Source organism: Chelon labrosus (genome assembly GCF_963514085.1).
Source record: "Chelon labrosus genome assembly, chromosome: 22".
In the NCBI taxonomy this organism is placed as follows: domain Eukaryota; kingdom Metazoa; phylum Chordata; class Actinopteri; order Mugiliformes; family Mugilidae; genus Chelon; species Chelon labrosus.
In genome coordinates, this window is record NC_140355.1 from 16,386,271 (window position 1) to 16,408,332 (window position 22,062).

Below are 22,062 nucleotides of genomic sequence, written 5' to 3' on the forward strand. Positions count from 1 at the left end.
GGTTTGAAGCAGCACGTGCTGATCTGATGACACGTGTAATAAGTAGCAAGAGGCAGGCATAACATTATGACCACCTTCCTAATATTGTGCAGGTCTCCCTTGTGCCTCCAAAATAGTTGTGACTCATCAGAGAATGGACATGGGCCTCCTGAGGGTGTCCTGTGGTGTCTGGGAACAGAATCTTGTTGGGGGGGGGCTTTGGGTCCTATGGGTTGAGGGGAGGGGCCTGATCAGTTTGGGATCTAGTGAGTTTGGAGGCCAGGTTTATTTTTTTCATGTTTTTTTGAGTTGTTCCTAAAGCGTTTTTGTGTGTGTGTCTGTGTCAGGCTGCATCCTGCTGGGGGTGGCTGCTGCCATCAAGGAGTGTCATTGCTATGGGGTGGGGGTGTCTGGTCTGGTCTAGGTGGGTGCTACATGTCTAAGTAACATCCACATGAATGAATGCCAGGTCCAAAAGTTTCCCAGCAGAACACTGAATTGCCACAAGATGCTCAATAAAATTATTTTCTTCACCTATCAGTGTATAAATCAAAATGTGGATAAAACAGAAACTAGTTAAGAGTTCAGTTTATATGTCATTTTGATTTAAATTAACCACTTAAATTAGCTTTTAAATGAATCAATAAATCAATCACACCTAGTGGCAACAGCCTCCCTTCTGAAAGAGCAGTGAGGAGTTACTGCCTAATCATTAGTGACTTGTGGAAACAATGGAACCCTGTTCACACATCACACACGCAGTTCCTCATGCAGTTCCTCACAACACACTCCCATGAACTGCCCCGGGCCTTTACTACTCCAAAGACATTCTGTAATCTCTCTTAAATACACCCACTTCGTTCTCTCCTCCCTCTTCATTGAGTTCCACTCCTCTGTACTCAGACCAAGAGGCAGACCCTCGCATGTAACGCAAAGCTGTGTGGAAGTTGGACTCATTGCTCAGCTATGCAATAGAGAAGAGGATTAGCTCAAGCGGAGCACCAGTGCGAGGATTTGGCGTTTGGCCCTTTATCACCTGGCTGACTGAGAGTGGACCTACCACACTCTCCCTCTTTGTCTTGTTTCACCTAAAATCTCCTCTCCACTCCCCTTTTATTCTCCCTTTCTCCTTTAACCCCTCTTTCCCCCCTCTTTCACCATGACCCTGTTATCAGAAGACCAGTCCGTGAGGCCCCAGCCTTGCAGGCTCCCCGAGCCCGGCAAACACATCAGCGCTTCTTTGCACCAGTACTCAACAGACTGCACCGAGTCCAAAGAGATCTACATGGACAGTGGGGACAGTGCGGTTTTCGGAGCCGTGGAGCCCCCCAGGCGCTCACGGGGCCGCCTCATCCTCCACGGCGCGGTCATGTTCGGAAGGGAATTCTGCTACGCCGTGGAGGCGGCGTTTGTGACGCCGGTGCTTCTGAGCGTGGGCCTGCCTCGTAGTCTGTACAGCTTGGTGTGGCTGATCAGCCCCATCCTGGGCTTCCTCCTCCAGCCCATCATCGGCTCGGCCAGCGACTACTGCCGCTCATCGTGGGGGAGGCGGAGGCCTTACATCCTGGTCCTGGGCATCCTCATGCTGCTGGGAATCTCCCTTTTCCTCAACGGAGATGCTGTCATCTCAGGTGAGGGGTGGGAGGGAGAATGTGAGAGAGAGTGGATGAAGCCAGACAGTAGGAGGGAGGGAGGAACAGTGATATCTGTAATCTTGTTATATCGAAAAGCGACTCCATATTCTGAGATGATTAATCAGAGGAGCAGAGATATTGTAGAACATTATGTGCTCATGTTTTCTCAGATATGTAGAGGTTCAACTGTACTTAATAGTCTCCTTAGAGAGTTTCCAAAATGTCAAAGTGTAATTCAGGCTCATGACCTGATTTGATTATTTTCACTCTGATACAGTGATTATAGCTCACATGAAATGTCTGGAACTGTTCTCTTATCTGTAGGACGTTTTAGAGACTCAGGATCTGAATTATTTCAGTTTCTGCTCCCTCAAAGATTTTCAGAAAATAAAATAGAAGAAAAGAAAAGGAAAACGTGTGAGCAGTTTAAAGAAGGAAACCTCAGATGACATTTAAACACCCGGATCGTTTCCCTTGACGCTCCAGGAAGCGTCACAAGACCCACATAATACAATATGTGAAAAAAAAAAAGAGAAAGAGAATCTCCTTTGAAGACCAGCCGCTTGAGCAGATCGTGAATCGGTTTTGAGTGTGACAGTGCTGCTTTGTGGTTTGGCGGGATCAGCGAGGGGTTAAGTCACATTCAGTCATGTTTTTTATCCCCTCAGGACGTACTGAACATCTTCCTAATACCTCGACTCCTATTGCTTCGTCAGAGAGTGAGAGCGGTCACGTAGGAAAAACACATTTTTGACATCAAACCGTCCAAACACACGCTCGTTAGGTTCATTGGTGATTCTAAATTGGCCGTAGGTGTGAGAGTGAATGGGTTGTCTGCCTCTCTGTGTTATCCAGGTTTTACCCCGCCTCTCGCCCTCAATGACAGCTGGGATAGGCTCCAGCCACCCCAGCGACCCTTCACAGGAACAAGCGGTTACAGAAGATGAATGAATGATTGAATGTTTTATGTTGAAAGTGTGGAGCGACAGAAATCAGTCCATCTAGTTTTCTAGTTTCCCTCATACGGACCTCTGACGTACGCCCAGATAAGCTGATTAGTTCTCCATGTTTCTCAGGGGTTGTAGTAAATACCTCGGCAGTAGTGTGACATAATGTTTGCATTTCTATAATCACCCTAACTGTCGACTTTAGCTGACAGCGGTGAGAGCTGTCCTTTCAGCTATAAACGGGATTAGTTGTTTTTGTTTGAGAGTTACAGAAAGGTCATGTTTTCTCGGCAGCTGCACAGTTTTTATGGACTTGTTGAGTTGTTTCTTCCTTTAAAAGTAGGAGACTCATAAATGTCATTTTGATCATAAACTCCTAATTAACTACAGTATGTCCTAATTAAAGTTTCCTCTTGCTCATGATGGTCTGACAGTAATTAGTTTTCCTTGTTCGTCAGTATATTGTATTTATTTCGCTTTTCCTCCGAGATTCTTTCCTGCGATTAGCGTCAGATCAAATTCAATTAAAGTTCACTGGAGTTCATTTATCGATGCCATGAAAATGTTACTGAGGAGGTTTTATTTTCTCCTGCAGCGCTAGTCAGTGACAGGTCATTAAGGAGCACATGGGCGATCGTAGTGGTGATGTTCGGAGTCGTGCTGTTCGACTTTGCTGCAGACTTCATCGACGGACCCATCAAGGCCTACCTGTTCGATGTGTGTTCGCACCAAGATAAGGAACGAGGTCTGCACTACCACGCTCTGCTCACAGGTATGAAACACGAGCACCTAAACACACACACTGTTGTTCTAACTTTAACACTCACTTTTTTTTATTGACGTTGTGCTGGTTTCTGTCATAAATCCTTCCTTGGTAGCTGTTAGTTTAGTTTAGTTTAGAGAGAGTTTCCACGGTGCTGGCTGAGCAACTCATCTCAGACACAACCAGATGGTGTATGGCAGCTCTGATTTAAACTGGATCTTCCCCTGGTGTGACTGAGTGGGTGGAGCGGCACATACTGAAGAATGTGTGAACGTGTCCATGATCTGTGTGTGGACGAGGCGTGTGTCTTTGGACAAGGGTGTGTGTTAGGATGATTTATCTTAATAAAATCAGTTAGGAAAATTGTCCTTTGCTCTCTTACTGGATTACGTGAAAAGATTTATATCCCTCTCAACAATGGAGGAAGCCACATGGAATGTTTTTGAAGCTCAGTGTGTGGCTATGGCCAGCGCCATCTTGGCGGTGCCTGTCTGAGCAGACTGACACCTAAGCAGACAGCTAGCAACTTGTGACTAACCACCTGTCACTCCATCTGGCCACTCCCTTAAATATGCATAACTCAAAGTCTTAAGCGGAGTTTATACCTCTGAGGGACTAGACACCGTAACCTACGCACGTAGCCGACACCGGTGCGAGTTAATTTTTGTTTCTACTTCCTGCTTCACTTTCAACAATGGCGACTGAACCTTTTGCCAAAATTTCATACAGATGTTTGTATCTCCGAACCTCCTCAGTTAACCTTTCCTCGATGTGTTCCATCTTTATTTATCCAAAACAATCAACTTGAAAATTGCGGACATGGAGAAGCAGCTGGAGAGTGGTTTCTGGTGCACGCCAGGCTATGGCGTTTGCGTAGGGTCTAGGCTGTTACCATAGCTATGGCGTCAAATTGATGCAGAAGCATAAACCAACCACCTATTAATGTGGAAGGTACATAAAGATTCGAGTAACTCCTGTTTTTTGGCACTTCCTCCTTACCTTTTTTTTTTAGCTTTAGCTTTAGCTTTAGCAACAGAGGTTTGTCACTTAATCTTTGCACTAAATGTATGAATTTGGAGACAGTTAGCTTAGCATAGCACAAAGCCTGAGGATTCCTAATGGTCAATAATGACTGTCAGTCTTTGTTTGTTGTTTAACCCAAACAGTGTCAAAGACTTTCACGGCCAGGTCCAGCGACATGTTTTCATTTTCACCTCTGTGTCTTGTGCTCGGTTTTCTCAGTCTGCAAATTAGGTTCATGGTCAGCTACTTAAAGCTGCACCGACAAAGTTTTTTGTATCGACACCAGATTAGACCGACATAGAGAAAACCCCTGGATAAAGCCACTGTATTCTCCTTGCTCAACATCAAAATGAAGAAGAACAGAATAGGCGGCAAGCTATGGTCGAGCTATAGTAGCTATATCTGGCAGCTAAAAAGACGGATATAAGCGGTGGAGCCCAAAATAGAGCAAAAAGGAGTTGACTCAGAATGAGTGATACTGTCGAGTGTTAACATCCTCATTCATCCAGTTAATGCTACCTCCAAAACAAAGGCAAATAGAGTTGTTTGAGTTATTCAAGTGGCTTCTTCAGTTCTAAATGACTGATGGGGGAGGGTTTAGGTTTTTACCTGTGGTCGGTGCCCACCTGAAACTCCCATGACTAGGGTCTGTCAAAGACCAGATGTTCACCTGCAATTAAAGGATGTTGTTCAAAATAACTTGGGTCTAACTGTGAGTTCCAGGTGGCACCACCCACGTACGTTCTGAAAAGAAAACCTAAACCCCCGAACAGTCGTTTAGAAATTAGGTTTGCCAAGGAGCTAGGAAAATGGGATAATATGTCCGGGTTTCCAGAAGTTTCCAAACACATATTGTACAGTAAAACTTTTATTGTATCAGCTTAGGATAACTAAGAGCAAACAGAGTCTTTGTTATGTAACGCGTCTCTCGCTGAGTCATTCTGGCACACAGTCAAATCAATTTTTATGAAACTCGTTTTTTACAGCATAAACTTTGGGTAGCAAATTGCAAAGCTCACTCTGTCTTTTCAAACTCATTTTACTTTGTTGAATTTGTGTGCATTCGTGTCTCAAACGCCTTGTTTCATGTTATAGCGCGACACGGCCGAGTGGGGTTTCTGAGTGGGCGCTTGGTTGCCTTTCCAAAACTTTAGCTTGTGCACCGCTCAGCCACACTCGCACAGTCACACTTTTATGACTCTTGATGGATTAACCAATCCCCACTTCATCTTCAGGTCACGGGCCGGTGGTTGAATGCACAAAGTGCTTCTCCATTTGTACTGTCTGACACGCGGAGAGTCATCTAAGGTGGACGCAGCAGACCCTGCAACAAAAGCAAAGTTTTCAAAGACATATTGGACGCGTGGAGTGTTGTTAGCGATGAGTTTGTTCTGTTATAGACTTCCATTTTCTCCTTGATGTTACTTAAGACCACAGGGTGAATGAGGTGAGTTGGACTGTTGTGTTTGTAAAGATACTGGATAATTCAAGAGTGCCACTAATGGACACATTTAGAGGGCAAGTCAATTTAGTAGATTACACAAAAGCATGAAGGCTGAAAGTTAGTGTCTCCCAGGTGGTAAATTGTAATTATTTACTACTCCATTTATTAAAGCAAGAAAAATCTACACAATCATTTGCTGCCCTGTTGGACTTGAAACATATGTAGTGTATTATATCCACTTATGATAAGTTAACAGTACATACGTTCGGACAATACAGTCAAACATCGCATAGTTTGCCAGTAAAATACAGCACAGTTGTAGGAAACTCCACATTTTGTTATCATTTTCCCATCACACTCTGCAAATAAAGTCCCGACGTGCTTATAATGTCTAAAAATATACAGGATCAAGCAAATATTCTTATAGGCGCCACTTAAGATGAAAGATGATGTTTTTGGGTGTGAGCGTCAGTGGTGTGCTCAGCTGTCAGCAGGCACTGGGTGCTGTGTGCATGCTAGTCAGGCAGTAATCCAGCCCTGAGCTAGTCATGTGCTGTAGTCATGGGTCTGGGCTGAGAGAGACAGAGGCCAGGCACATGACTCCCGAGACACCCCTGCCACCAGTGGTATGCGAGGGCCGGGGAGGAAAGAGTTGTTCACCTTTCTGTGTCTGCACTCCAGCTTTAGTGATTTTCTCCTGTAAAGACGGGAAACAGGCCTCGATCAGTTTCTAACAGACGGCGTAAGTCACAACGGAGACGTGAGTTTGCCTGCAACAGGTGGCGAAGCCGGACTTGCAAACAGACTGAAATATCTCAACAATGTTTGGACAGATTTCCATGATTTTAACAACAGATGTTCCTGCTTACACCCTAGGAAGAATTATATAAAAGCTCTGCTCATCCTTGAACGTCTCATTCAGTGCCACAATCAAACTTGGCAACGTTCCCATCTCTCTCAGTTGTAACCTTTTGGGAAAATTTTACTAATTTTAGCACAGTAAAACCCCAAGGCAGAGGAGGAACTGACGATTTAACCCCTTGACGCCTGAATTTTAAACAATTCATTATTTGTATTTTTGCTTTCAATCTTATATTAAATTAAGATTGTTAATTTGTCTATAGTACATAGTATAGATATAATTTTAGGTATGATGCAAATTAGACAACAGGCATGAATGGTAAAAATGGTGAAGCATTTATTGAAATTACAAATTCAAATTCAAATTACACACTATATACTATTATAATCCAATTTGAAACAGAGCTCAAGCTTTTCACCTTTAAAACTTCAAAACGTTTTATTTACAAATGAATGTCCTATTCGTTAGCTTCCATTAGCTGGATGTAGTTCCCACTCCAACCGGTCCTATGAGAAACTAGTGCATTGAAAAAGGTTCCTAGGTACGTATTGAATGTGCACAAACCGGCACTGGAGGAATACGTTATCTGAGTGGAAGCGGTGTGTCTCGACACAACAAGGGGTTAAATGTGACAGGGTATTTACCAGAGGAACTGGTGGAGACCAAAACAGAGAAAAAAACAATACAGAATATTGTCTTTATATTCAAAGTAGGACTCCAAGTGTCATAATTACGACTGCTGTTTCTAAAGATGTCTATGTAGAGTGCGGCTGTGGCTCAGTAGGTAGAGCCGTAGGATAAATAGCCACATGCCACATGCCGAACTGTCCTTGAGCGAGACACTGAAACCCAAGTTCCTCCTGGTGGCACTGGTGTGTGTGTGCTTGTGTGAACGAATGCTGGGTAGGTGTGAGTACAAAGCGCTCTGGGAGGCAACCGGTAAAAAAACGCTAGACCATTTAGAGTCTGCGTCATCAAGGCCATGCATCTAAAACAAAGGCAACTATATTTGTTTGTCATTTGTTGAAGATGTTCCTCCTCTCACCCAAATGGCTTCTTGACTTCTGGTAAACAACAGGTTGTTAGATAAAAGATTTTTATTCGGGACGTTTTATTTTTGTTGGTGCTGGGTATTTGCCACAGGAGACCAAAAGAGAGCAAAAAACGAGACAGAATATTGTCCCCACACTCACAGCAGGAACACAAAGAGGACTCCAAATGAACGATGATGACGCTACGTAGCTATTTCCTTAAATATCTCTAGGCAGAGTGTGGTTTTCCATGAACCGTTGGCGTTAGTTTGATTCCCTGGAACATGCCACTGGCGTTTGAAAGTGCGTGAGTGAACGGGTAGATGTGTCACTCTGACTGCAAGCGTTTTTACCTTTTAGAGTCTCAAGGTGCTTGAGTTTCTCTCGAAGATGTTCCTCCTCTCATCCAAGCGTCTTCTGCGCTTCTGAGCAGCAGGTTTCTGACAGCAGTGTGTCACGTTGGCGTTCGCAATGCGTGATTAATGTACAAAAGTTCAAAAACCTGCTGATTTAACAGGTGTGTATAGACCTGTTTTTTTTATTCCCACTGTGCACTGAATATGTTGTTTGTCTTTTTTTTTTTTAGCTAGGCAATATCACCGTTTAGCTGCACCTCACTACACTGAGTGAAAGCAGGTTCAGATCGATTTCAGTTCAATAAAAAACTCCACAATCACTCTTTTTCATACTATATCATATGTGACAGCTATTCCACCACAAGTGACTTTGTGGACTCTGCAGTGTTGTTTATCACGGGCGGGCCCTGTCTTCACTAAACCAATAAACTCTGCCAGCCAAACATCGGAGCGCGTATTAGCGTCGGCTACTCACATTACCATTTACTTCAAAGCACCCATTTTTTCTTTTTCAGGTGATTTCCATAAATGCATATGGAGCACTGAGAACAATCAACTGTAGAGAAAACCCTTTTCTACGGTTGTAATGTGAAGCCATTACAGTTGTATAAAACTTCAGCTTGGTGATATTAAATCTCTCTCCCTTCGTGTTCTCAGTCTCGCTTCGTGTACTTTTTAGAGCGTCCACGAGCGCCACGGTGACATCTCTGATTTGCATCGTTAGACTGTGCTGCGATACAAAATTGCATCGCAATTGCAGGGGTACACTGATATCAAGGAGGCAGAAAGAACTGAGGGAAGGTTCTTGAACCAAAGAGGAGCATTTTCTTTTGACACACAAGCGGCAATCTTCCAGTCACGGTTCTGATGTGGCTCCTGAAGTGGTTACTTTACCTGCCAGTTGCTGAGATGCTGAAATAAAGCTTCTGTTCGGGGGGAACAGAAGACTATAGCTTCTCAGAAAGGAAATGAATAAATCAATCAGTTAGTCTGACAGTCTGTCAAGTGCATTTTTGTTATTGCACGTTCACTGGTCCAAATCCACTGCTGCACTGCTTGTGTGTGTGTGTGCATGTTCCATAATGGAGGCATATGATCACAGCATCAGTAAACAAACTAACGCCTCCTGCATCAGCTTTTATAAACCAGCACATTAACGTCTCCTTGAAATGCGGTGATGCAATCTGGCATTGCATCTAAACAAAAACAGGCTGTGTGTGTGGCTCCTCTTGGCTGTATAGCTACCTGTTTTCCAAACAGGTGGCGAATCAATGAGGGTTCCCTTTCAACTGCAAATGTACAACCAGACATTAAAAACAATGCAAAGCAGGCACCTACGCTCTTTTGTCTTCACTTCTCTAATTGCGCATCAACGAGGCGGTTAGTCATTAACTCTCCTCTTGGGAAGGCTGTGTTGTTAATTACAGCCTGTCAGAGCTGAGACATGCACCGATCAGCCACAACATTATGACCACCTTCCTAGTATTGCGCAGGTCTCCCTTGTGCCTCCAAAACAGTTGTGACTAATCAGAGAATGGACATGGGACCTTCTGAGGGTGTCCTGTGGTGTCTGGTAACAGGATAGTGGGGGGGCCTTTGGGTCCTATAGGTCTGGGGGGGGGGGGGGATTATCCCACAGATACTTGATCAGTTTGAGGTCTAGTGAATTTGGAGGCCAAGTCAACACCTTGTGCTGTTTTTTGTGTGTGTGCCTGTGTCAGGCTGCATCCTGCTGGGGATGGCTGCTGCCATCAAGGAGTGTCATTGCTATGGGGTGGGGGTGTCTGGTCTGGTCTAGGTGGGCGTTACATGTCTAAGTAACATCCACATGAATGAATGCCAGGTCCAAAAGTTTCCCAGCAGAACACTGAATTGTCACAAGATGCTCAATGTTCTTTCGTGTCAGTGGTCATAATGTTTTGGCTGATCGGTGTATAGCTCAAAGCAGAGCTGTTATTGAATTACTCGTATTGTGTCCTCTAATTATGTAGCACATTCTAGCTGCAGCCCTGAAGGTTAAAAAGAAAATAACTAATGTGATCTAATCAAAAATAATATTTTATGCACAGTATTTCCTAATTAAGATATACAGCAATATAAAAAGAAGCCTTGCTTATAGGTCATTCAACAAAAAAATGTTTTATTCTCTCTTGTGGATAAAGCAACAAGCACTCCCTTGGCCTCAGATGTCTGTATTGCCACTAGTATTCACCAGTCTTTGACGTCGGCACGCTGACATTTTTGAGCACTCGTCCGAGAAAAATGCAAGATGTTTGAATTTCTTCTTTCATGTCCTGCCCGTTTCAAATCCATTCCAACGGGATTCAAGACGGGGCTTTGACCGTCCAATCCATAACCCTCCACTTCTTTTTCTCTGAGCAAATTCCTCGGTGGATTTTCTCGTGCGCTTATAGGATGATTATCCCGTTAAAGGTGCACTTCCAGTCCAGCTACAACCTTTCAGGCCGATGGCTTTGCAATGTAAATTCTGCGTTTGTCTTCAAGCTGGAAGACGATGGAAGGGGATGTGGTGCAGAATTCACAGCTGGATCAATGACAACCAGGTGCAAAGCAACACCGTACCAGAACATTTCCAACACCATACTTTACAGACGATTTGAGGTGCTCCTCCTCAACAGCTCTACTTTTGGTTAATCTGTGCAGAATGCATAATAGACTGATCTATTCCTGTGTGTTGATGGGTCTCAGTCATGCAGATCAAATTTGACCGATCTCCTTCATACTGTAGATGCAGAAACCAAAGGCTGCAAAGCGTTAGCCGCCGATCCTGTGCTGAAGATTTAGAGATTTCTGTTGGCTGAATTTTCTGTGTCGGCCAGCGCTGAACAAACTTTTGTGAAATCCACCCGCCTCGTTGAGGATTTTTCTTTCCACTGGGATGGTTTATTTCTAATGATTTGCAGATCCCTTTCAATGCCGTTTCAGAATCATAGGCATCTAAAATCTTTTTTTACTTTTATTTTGTTCTGAAGGCCTTAGAGAGCTCTTTAGCTTCTGGCATGAAAACCCTACACGCTTCAGTAACACCGAGAACAGCAAACCCTTGAGGTGCATTTAGGTGCCGTTTCAAACCGGATCCAGCGTTTGCTTGTTCAAATATCATAGTTGTACAGTTGTGCACTTACTTTTTCTCCATGTGACACTGTTTGATGCCTATAATATCAGATTATTACCCTTCTGAGGGCCTTTTTATGACAACAGTATGTCAAATGAAAACCGTCTGACAGTGTGAACGGGGTTTCTCAGAGTGATGGACCTGCCCGCTGGAGAATTATTATCTGAACCTGCAGCTTTATCAGCTTCACAGAGATTTATAGAGAGCTCATTATTTTGCTATCTGGTGTTTTTGGTTCACCCTCACAGTTTGCGTAGAGTGCATACTAATTATTTATTATCAAAAAAAAACTTTAAAACGTAACAAATCAGGACTTGTATAGATTTAGTTTGAAGTTACATTGAGAAAATAATAAATATGGAGGAGTGGGATCAGGCAGAATCAGGTATCTTGAAGCTTGCGGGTCAAAAGATTAAATCAAAACTATGTAAAATGAAGGCAGTTTTACCTTACAGTTGCATAAATGAGAAAAACTAATTGTAACTCAGTGGAAAACTCTTTTATCTTGGAGGGAATTCGGATGGGAAAACACAATAAGGTTTTTTAGACTTGGCATTCATTCATGTGGAAGGTTCATTCATGTGGAAGGTTTTTATTATACGGGGAAAAAATATTCCAAACTTACATGGCCCTTTGTGAAAAAGTGTTTACCCCCGCTGTTAAAACTTAACTGTGGTTTATCACACCTGAGTTCAATTTCTCTAGCCACACCCACGCCTGATTACTGTCACGCCTGTTCTCGATCAATAAATCACTTAAATAGGACCTGCCTGACAGAGTGAAGTACACCAAGAGATCCTCAAAAGCTAGACACCATGCCGAGATCCAAAGAAATTCAGGAACAAATGAGAATGAAAGTAATTGAGATCTTTCAGTCTGGGAATGGTTATAACGCCACTTTCGCTTTAGGACTCCAGCGAACCACAGGGAGAGCCATTATCCACAAAGCCGACCAAAATTACCCCAAGAGCACAGTGACTACTCATCCAAGAGGTCACGAAAGACCCCACAACAACATCCAAAGAACTGCAGGCGCCACTTTAGTCTCGGTTAAAGTCAGCGTTCATGACTCCAACAGCCTGCATGGCGGAGCAAAAAAAAACCCATAAAGGCTCGTCTCAGTTTTGCCAGAAAACATCTTGATGACCCCCAAGACTTTTGGGAAAATGCTCTGTGGACTGACGAGACAAAAGTTGAACTTTTTGGAAGGTGTGTGTCCCGTTACGTCTGGCGTAAACGTAACACTGCATTTCAGAAAAAGATCATACAACAGTAAAATATGGTGGTATGGGGGTCCTGGAAGACTTGCTGTGATAAATTTAGCCATGAATTCTACCATACCAAAATATCCTGAAGGAGAATGTCCGGCCATCTGTTTGTGACCTCAAGCTGAAGCGAACTTGGGTTTCCTCAGCGGGACAATGATCCAAAGCACACCAGCAAGTCCACATCTGAATGGCTGAAGAAAACAAAATTAAGACTTTGGAGTGGCCCAACTCTTGACCTAAATCCTATTGATGCTGTGGCGTGTCCTTAAAAAGGCGGTTCATGCTCAAAAACCCTCCAATGTGGCTGAATTACAACAATTCTGCAAAGTTGAGTGGGCCAAAATTCTTCCACAAATGCTTGATTGCAGTTGTTGCCGCTAAGGGTGGCCCAGTCGGTTATTAAGTTTATGGGGCAATCACTTTTTTACACAGGGCCATGTTGGTTTGGATTTTGTTTTCCCTCAACAATAAAAATCTTCATTTAAAAACTGCATTTTGTGTTATCTTTGACTAATATTTAAAATTTGTTTGGTCTGAAGCATTCAAGTGTGACAAACATGCGACAAATGAGAACTCAGGAAGGGGGCCAACACTTTTTCACACCATTGTATATTTTTGTGATGGAAAAATTAACATTTACCTTGAGATTGGGGGGAAAAGAACAAGTTTGATTATTGCTGGAAACCACAGCTTGAGTACGTATCATCTTTTAGATCTGACTTTGGATAGGCTAACGGGATGGAAACATACGATTATTCCCCCTTCGGTTCAAAGCTACATAAGTTGTGTTATTAGATAATATTGTTGACTTTTCCCTTTCTCTCTCCTTTTGAATGTGTCAAATATCCACATGAAAACTGAAGATGAAATTCAGAGGTAGAGAGGATAGGGTACTATACATTAATTCCGTACTTCCCTATCTTCTTGATTTTTAATTCGGCATCATTATTTTGGATTTTGTTATTATTATTGTACTTTATTTTTCTTCCTAACCATAGAAAGAAGTAGGGACATGTTAAAAAAAAGAGGCTGCAATCTCTAAAACACAATAGTGACCCACATGTTGGGCACCAAATAGCAGGCAAAAACAACATCTCTTCTTTGCATCTCTCAGCGATGGTTTGAGCAGAATCCACCGACCGGATTTTAATCTTTGCCTCTGTGTGCTGCAGGCCTAGGCGGAGCATGTGGATACCTGGTGGGAGCTATGGACTGGGGTCATTCTGTCTTGGGTCGGCTGCTGGGCTCCGAGTACCAGGTCATCTTCTTCTTCTCGGCCCTGACCTGGAGCATCTTCCTCACCGTGCACCTCTTCAGCATTCCAGAGCAACCTCTGACCAAGGACGTGTCCGCTTATGACTCCTCGTCTTCCAGTGTCCTCCGACCGCTGGGATCCCACAGCAATGGCTACGGGACACTGGTGGAGGAGCCCGTGTCTCCTGCCGTCACGGACCTCAGGCCGAGGTCTTTCTCTGCTCTGGGGGAAGCCAACTCGGTGACCTCCAGCGCCAAGCAGCCAAACAAGGAGGTATGTAGTCTGCAGGGTAAATAATCCCTTGGGATGCGTTTACTTTTTATCCGCCCACTTATCCTTGTCCTTGTCATGCACTGTGGTCGTAAGGTCAGTAGTGGTAGTAACCTTCTCAGATAAGTGCCGGTAAAAAGAAAACCCATGTCGCTTTTACTGAAGACAAATGGCACCGGGCCGGCGCTGTCGTCATTAGAGCCGAGCTGTCCATCTTTGAAGCTGCTGGAGGGAACATTGATTGTGCTGAGGATGACATGGCTAATTGGAGCACGCTCTGAAGTGGCAAACTGTGGAGTCTCAGAGATTCAATAGCACAACTATGTCCTTTCAAACTTTCAATAATTCAAATTCGAATCCATCGGCCGACTGGGGCCTTTCTGTGTGGAGTTTGCATGTTCTCCCTGTGTCTGTGTGGGTTCTCTCCAGGTACTATTCCTCCCACCATCCAAAGACATGCTTGTTAGGTTAATTGGTGATTCTGTATTTGCCGTAGGTTTGAGTGTGAATGGTTGTCTGTCTCTCTGTGTTAGCCCTGTGATAGACTGGAGACCTGTCCAGGGTGTACCCCGCCTCTCACCTAATGACAGCTGGGATAGGCTCCAGCTTCCCTGTGACCCTCCAGGGGACAAGCAATTACAGAAAATGCATAAAATGAATGAATGAATGAATGCAAAGTCAGTGTAACAGGGCCATACATGAACATCTTGTTTTAAATGCACAAAATTCTTTGTACTGGCTGTTGAAAAGTGTCACTTCCGGTTCAGAGCCCCCTCCTCAGTGATTTCTTCTTCTCTGCAACCCCCTATATATACAGTATATATATATGTTGTTGTTGTTTTCACACTAAAAGCTTCTCCCCTCCTGTACAATTCTCCTGAGGGAGCTGTGCGTGTCACGTTTTTAATCACAATTACGACGCAGAACTAGCGTATAGGCGTCTATGGTCTCATTATTCTGCTGCATTATCAACACAGTCCACAAAGATGAAAAGCACAGGGTTTATTATGTCTCCGAAGAGTGCAGTTGCTACTGCTTCTTGGTCACGAGTCGATTTGGTTGCGGGTGTCAGACTCCGCCGAAGCAGAGCACCTTCATATTTGAACATCCCCCAGCATCACGCTCCGCTGTGGGTTGAACATACATACACAAAACCCTTCTCTTACTGCCACGAATCTCTGTGACTCATTGGTAAACAGAACTTTTTCTATCATCTGATGGGAGCTGATGCGATGTCGTAGCCCACCTCAAGCATTTCACCGTCATGACAAGTAGTTTAGAGTGTTTTTATTGATACAGCCTACCCAGCTTTCACTAAGCATTCAGCAAGGCACGGGCTGCCCCCTCCGAAACCTTCAGTCTAGTCATGATTTGACACTGAGAAAACAGCCCTCTTTGCTCAGAATAACAATTTGACTTCTGACACGTTCATTTAGAACTAATGCCACGTTTTCCCACTGCTGCGAGGCTATGCAGTGAGCAAAGTTGTGTTGGAAACTTTGAGCCACAGTCATTTTTAGAACGCAAACAAGGGGCTGCAGGTTGAGTAACTTGATCAATCTTCTGATGGGTCAAACGTCTGATTTATCGTGTGAACATTGCTCAGAAGGATCTGATTTAAAGGGGAACTACTGTTTTTTGCAACCTGGATTATTTCTGGCATAAAATATGATCGTTTACTCACCCATATAACTTTGGTATTATTTGGAGTCGCTCGTCAGATATTTAGATCTGCGTATATCTGTATAGTGGGAGTGACTGGGGCACCGAAACGCAGGGGTTTGTTGTTCTTTGGCCAGCTGTTCCTCTCCCTGCCTCCGCAGCCTCCTTTCAACCTCATCCGTATACAAACAAACTTGTCGTCCACAACCTCAGAATCGGAAAAATATTCAGCCATGTTGCAAAAAAACTAGCAGTAGCAAATTACAGGTAGACAAGCCGACCGGTGCGGCGCTCAGAGATGACATCATCCAGGTCAGAGGTTAGTAGGTCAATCTACAGATAACAGGTAACTCTGGACTAAACAGGGATTAGCACTAGCGTATCATAACAAAATATTAGTGAAATGAACGCGTTTCACGGCAGATAATGCGTTATTTAGAGGCTGCGTTTCGGTGCCCCAGTCACTCCCGCTATATGGATATACGCGGATGTAAATATCGTTGCAGTCAGATCACTTGCTTTATTTTCCTGGGGGGTTTTTTTGTTTTTTTTTTAACCTGTATCTTTTTTTACTATTTAGCAAGCTTCATTTTAGTCTTTCATAAAGGAAAAAAAGATTCTTTGATTGAAGTGCTCTTTAAACTAATAGCTCTACACTGCAGAAAGGCTTATTGTGCCTTGTTAAGAGCGTTGTTTCTCTTTCATCTCCTACCGCTGAGCCTTCTGCGATGTCTTTAATGTATGTCCTCTGAGATTTCAATCACTGCATTCATTCTTGAACTATTGTCTCTATACGCTATACTATACTCTCTTTGTACTATTATCACATATGCGTAAAAGCGCTGTGGGAAATTTAACGTTGGCAGAGAAATTAGTTCTGTGAGAAGAAATCTTTCATGTCAGCGCTGTAGCTGTCGCCGCTGATTCCCCGTTATGTTTGTGCACATCTGCAGGCCCAGAAGAAGATGACGTTCAGGTTGCTGGTGAAAGCTGTCGTCAACATGCCTAACCATTACCGCTACCTCTGTGTCAGTCACCTGCTGGGATGGACCGCTTTCCTCTGCAATATGCTCTTCTTTACGGATTTTATGGGACAGGTATGGGTTTGTGTGCGTTTGCACGTCAACGCTTGTACACGTGGGCTTGACTCCATGCGTATCAATGCTTTCTTTTCTTTTTCCCTTCGTCTGTCATGAGCTTTGCCACTGGGACATGGGCACTGTTTTGGAACGATTTATCGAAGCCAGAAACCTACAGTGATGAAAACAATCATTCCTAAAGGCCCAAATATCACTCAATGTCATATGTGCCATATTGTGAAAAATGACACAATACAGTGTATACATCTGTATTCAAGCTCCATTAATCCTAGTTCTGTGGGATTAATGGCGGAGGAGGACCTGCTGTTGTGTGTAATTTTCTGCTGACACTCGTAATATGCTTTATAGTCTCGCAGTGTGCATGCTGATCAAAGGACACACTTCACACAGTGACACAGTTCTCAAGGCCTCGGTTTATTAAAACGCAGATACACCAACATGTTATCTAAAATTGCAGGCACTGTTATCAGGGATAGAGAAAAAAATAGAGCCAGACTCCCTGTTAAGCGGAAGGGAAAACAATCATTATCGGAAAGATGAGATAAAAGCATATATGTAAGTAGGTGGGCTGCATTTGATATTTCTTACTGTGAATGAACGGCCTTCGTACTCTTTTTTTTTTTTTTTTTTTCAGATTGTATACAAGGGAAATCCGTATGCGGACCACAACTCTACAGCCTACATCACATATGAGCGAGGGGTAGAAGTTGGCTGCTGGGGACTGTGCATCAATGCCGTGTCCTCTGCTCTCTACTCGTGTAAGTGACCGCTCTTAAGTGTCCGCGTGACTGACAAGGAGAAGGTGTAAGAGGGTTTCTGCATTCATTGTGTCCTGCAAGGGCATCATTAGCTCCTTCAGTGAATGACAGCCTGAAAAGTGTGTGCCAGGAAACGGATAACGGCGGACAATTAAAGTTTCCCTGTCCCTTGCGTTGGGATTACAGGCTGCAGTGAATCATTAGCAGGTTCTGCACAAGTGAAACACGTGTTTTCCCAGAGGCGAGCTGCATGTGCTGCTTATTATCACTTAAATCCCCAAAAATTAGCTATAGCCATGTGTGCAAAAGAGAGGGGAATAATGTGCTACATGCAGAGTAATGCGTATCCAGCTAATGAAGTCTTGGAATGGTGTGAAATTGCCGCTGCATGAAGTCTGGATGCTGAGAACTTCATTTTTTCTACTTCTTTTTTTTTCACTGATGCTTTGAAATAAAAGATGGTCCAATTAAATTTACCAGGCAGCTGTGGCTAACCCGATGCACACTGTGGACCATAAAAGCCAAACTAGTAATCTACTATCTTCCCTGAGCCAACACACCCCATGTCGGTCTGTTGATTCTCAGGTAATTGGGACTGTCCATGACGTGTGTGTGTGTGTGTGTGTGTGTTTTCAGACGTGCAGCGCTTCCTCCTCCCATACATCGGCCTGAAAGGATTATACTTCATGGGCTACTTTGTTTTCGGCATGGGCACCAGCCTGATTGGCCTCTTCCCCAACGTCATCGCCACTCTCATCCTCTGCAGCGTGTTCGGTGTCATGTCCAGCACGCTCTACACCATCCCATTCAACCTGATCGCGGAGTATCAACGTGAGGAGGAGGTACTGGCACTAGAAGCATTTTTCCAGGCGCATTGTGCACAACAAAAGACACACACAAATACAAACAGAACACGGTGCTCCTTTTCTGCTGTGTGACTTGCGACTTCTTCAGTGTGCAGAAGCACCTTTCACAGACAAACGGTGTCAGTCCACTCCATGTTAGCAACACAGTTCCAGATCTCTCTCTGACTTCATGGCCAGTTTTAAAGACTGCCTACGAATATTAAGTGCATAAACACACATTGTATACAGTATAAGAATGAATAACTTGCTGTGTGAATCTTTAACAGCACATACTGTACCCGATCTTGTAATGGAGAGGAGGGCGCAGTGAAAAATGTGCTCCGGGCTCCCAGTTTTGTAATCAAGGGCAACTATTAATAAATGGCAATTAAGATGTTGCTGGAGTAAGCTGGAATTTCAGCTCGATGACAGTATCCTGATGAACGAGTTCCTCGCTGTGCACGGCTCCACCATCTGTCAATTAGACCCATATCAACTTAAATGAAGTCATAAACGTAAATACAAATTAACATTTATTACTGAGAGCCCTATCGCAGAAAGAGAATCAGCCACTGTGGCCACTACAGACAGGCAAAATTAAGACACGGTGGGTTGGGGTTGTTGGAAATTATATCTCAAACGATAGTAAATAGTTAAAATAATTGTAAAGTCAATCTTTCCTGACTTGGATGCGTTTGAGGCTCGAGCTACATAAATGTTTAAATATCCTAAATGAAAGATTGTTTGGCAGAATCTTTAAAATCTAAACCATCAATATTCCTGGAAAGCGCCCTTCCAGAGCTACAAAATACATTATTCATTATCGCCTTCACATAATGAGTAGTGCTCTTTGTCAATACTGAAACTGACCTTCTCATGTAAATTGGTTTAGTGTCCCTTTAACTCGATTTACTTTATTACACCGGAATCATCTGCTTAGCGTCAACACTGTTTCCAAGGAGCCCTGCACATATACTACTATATGTTATCAATAAAGCAATTACAATAATGTCAAATATTAGTCCCAGTCTTTTATTTTACTTTAAATGAATGTAGTGACTGGCATCCATAATCGTGGAAGCCGCTCTGGAACGCAGCATTTCCAGTCCAGTTTTAGACTGACTGCCAGCTCACTCACATTTAAAAAAAACAAAAACATATTATATTCATACCAGTGAAGTGTGCAGATCTAGAGGAAAATAATATGCTCAGTTTAAAGTTCAGTTACGTAAATTTAAGTGTTGAGGCCTTTGCCATTTATAATATTGCTGCAGCATTGTCAAACAGGTCAATAACGCATCTATAAATCATCAGTTGCGATGTCACCCTTTGAGTAGGGTTAAAAAATCCACTGTTGGTGGAAAAACACTTAGCACATCGCCTCACTAAATCAAATCTGGTGAGTGGGTGATGAGATTCAGCATGAAATGGCTGAGGTGACACTGAACATATAGCTATTAGTGGGCATCTCTTGATATTTTCAAAGCTTAGTTACCCAGCTGTTTATCGGTTTTTGCCAAGGACATTTCTGTTCTTCTGTTTTGATCAGCAACACAACTGCTCTCTTTGCTTCCAGGAAAAACTGAAGCTGCAAGGAAGCAATAAAACTCCCCGAGGCAGTGGGATGGACTGCGCTGCGCTCACCTGCATGGTCCAGTTGGCTCAGATCATCGTGGGCGCCGGTCTCGGGGCTCTGGTGAACGTGGCAGGAAGTGTAATCGTGGTGGTCCTCTCAGCCTCGACCGTGTCCCTGTTGGGCTGCATATTCATTGCGCTTTTTATCAGATATGTGGAATGATTCTGCTTTATTTTAATTATTTTAATGGTATTGTTTTAATAAATAAAGATTGTTTATTACGTCCTTAAAATATGTTTGAGTGGTTCCTTTCATTTTACTTAAATAACCGTTTGAGTGACATTCATGGCATTTGTCAGCAGCATAGTTTTTTGCATGTTGTGCCGCTGCAGACCAAAAAGACTCACCAAGACATTGTTTTGGATAATATACATAATTAGCAGTCAGCTACTCATACTTCAAATCCTTACTATGAACTTAAATACATGTTAGATGTTCTGGACCTTTGTACATTAGCTGCTTATGCTTTAAGCTAAAGGCTAATGGGCTAGCTAACATTTGCCTGGCCCAAATATTTAAAAATTGCATGCTAACCCCTCTAAAAGTCACTAATTGACTTAAGTAAAATATACTCTTAATAATTAGTGCCATTTTTAGAGCTATAACTGCTTGTAATTTAGGCTACTAGAAAAAGCTCCTAGCTAACCTCCTAGCTAACTTTTGACTCAGTTAAAATCAAAATGTTAACACCTCTAAAGCTCACTAATCAAATTTAGTTAGACATGCTGTGTTGATTGGTGAACTTAAGAGTCCCTGGTTAAGGTTTTCGAATTTTGCATAGAATAACTGCTTATGATTTAGGCTAATGGATAAGCTAACCTCCCAGCTAACCTCCTAGCTTGCCTCAAAGCTGGGCTCAACTAAATATTGTGAAATCAACATGCTGGCACTAAAACATGCTAATTAACTTTAGTGAGAGAACAGTGTGCTAATTGGTCAGCTTGTAAATTTTTTCACCTTTGTAAAAAGCCACTCACGGTTAGCTTGTTGGAACAGTTCTTAGCTAACTTTTGCCTCATCCAAATCTTATATAGGCCTACCTTATATATCTTATATACATACTACCATTTATAAAGCTCATTATAAAGAGCCAGTCTGTTAGTCAGTTGGAACAGTTCCTTGCTGATATTTGGCTCATCCAAATAAAAAAAAGTCCACATAGCGAGTAATACACAGCTTACTAATTAACTTTAATGAGACATATTGCGATCATAAGTTGCTGGCAATGGCAGTAAAACTGGCCAAACATGTAAATCTACTGAAAAAGAGGAGGGAATCTTTCACTGATCCACAAGCTGCAGAGTGTGATTCCACAGACGCCGCAGGTTTCTGAATAAGTCTTTGAATTAAATTCAAAATGCAACCAGACATCTGCCTTTAGGCTACAGAGGAGCCACTCACGGATAATTTGACATGTTGTCGTAGGATGTAAGATGTAAGAAGAGGATGTAAGCGGATGTAAGATGTAGGTTTATTTCAAAAGGGTTTAAAGCCAGACAAAGTTGTGTGTCCTTTGGCGTTAAATAACATTTATATGGATCCCTAAGATCACAAACTTGTTGTGAAAAATAGCAACAAAATCCAAATTAAAAAACCCATGAGACAAAAAGAAGCCATGTAGGAATTTCCGAACACAGTTGAAATACTGCATCGACGTGTCTTGTGTCCAGTCTAAGGTGTGTTTTCCAAATTGTTATTTCAGCTGGATGTTTGAAGATCATCATGTCACATGATGGATGTGCAGAGCTGGAGCTTGGACGGTTGTTTTCGTATTCATGTCTCGTTATATGTCCATCAATACTTTCCTGTCATTATAAAATAATAATAAATAAGAAAATATCCCAAACATATACAGTTATATTTAATTGTGACAGTGCCCTCTTGTGGCTGTCGAAATCATAACATGAGGCAAAGAAGAAGGGAGGTTTTATAGCCACTAATTCTACCCATGGAGGAGTTTGGGGTGGATAGATGGGACGACAAACATTAGACATTAGACAAATTACTGTTGCATAACTTTAAAATATATCTAGAGTGACCAGTGCATCTCAGCCCAACATTTGTTTTCAGCCATTAAATTTTTTTCTCCCCAT

General features: G+C 42.9%; 1 protein-coding gene across 1 annotated transcript; it reads left to right on the plus strand.

Moving 5' to 3' along the window:
• Positions 1 to 1,138: 1,138 nt before the first annotated feature.
• On the plus strand, positions 1,139 to 20,449 carry slc45a2 (solute carrier family 45 member 2; the record flags this gene model as incomplete). The annotated part of the gene is made up of 7 exons (XM_084572947.1): positions 1,139 to 1,610; positions 3,156 to 3,332; positions 13,616 to 13,971; positions 16,584 to 16,727; positions 17,365 to 17,488; positions 18,125 to 18,330; positions 19,910 to 20,449. The coding sequence occupies 7 exons, from the start codon at positions 1,139 to 1,141 to the stop codon at positions 20,129 to 20,131; spliced, it is 1,701 nt and encodes a 566-aa protein (XP_084429073.1). The 3' UTR covers positions 20,132 to 20,449.
• Between the last annotated feature and the right edge of the window lie 1,613 nt (positions 20,450 to 22,062).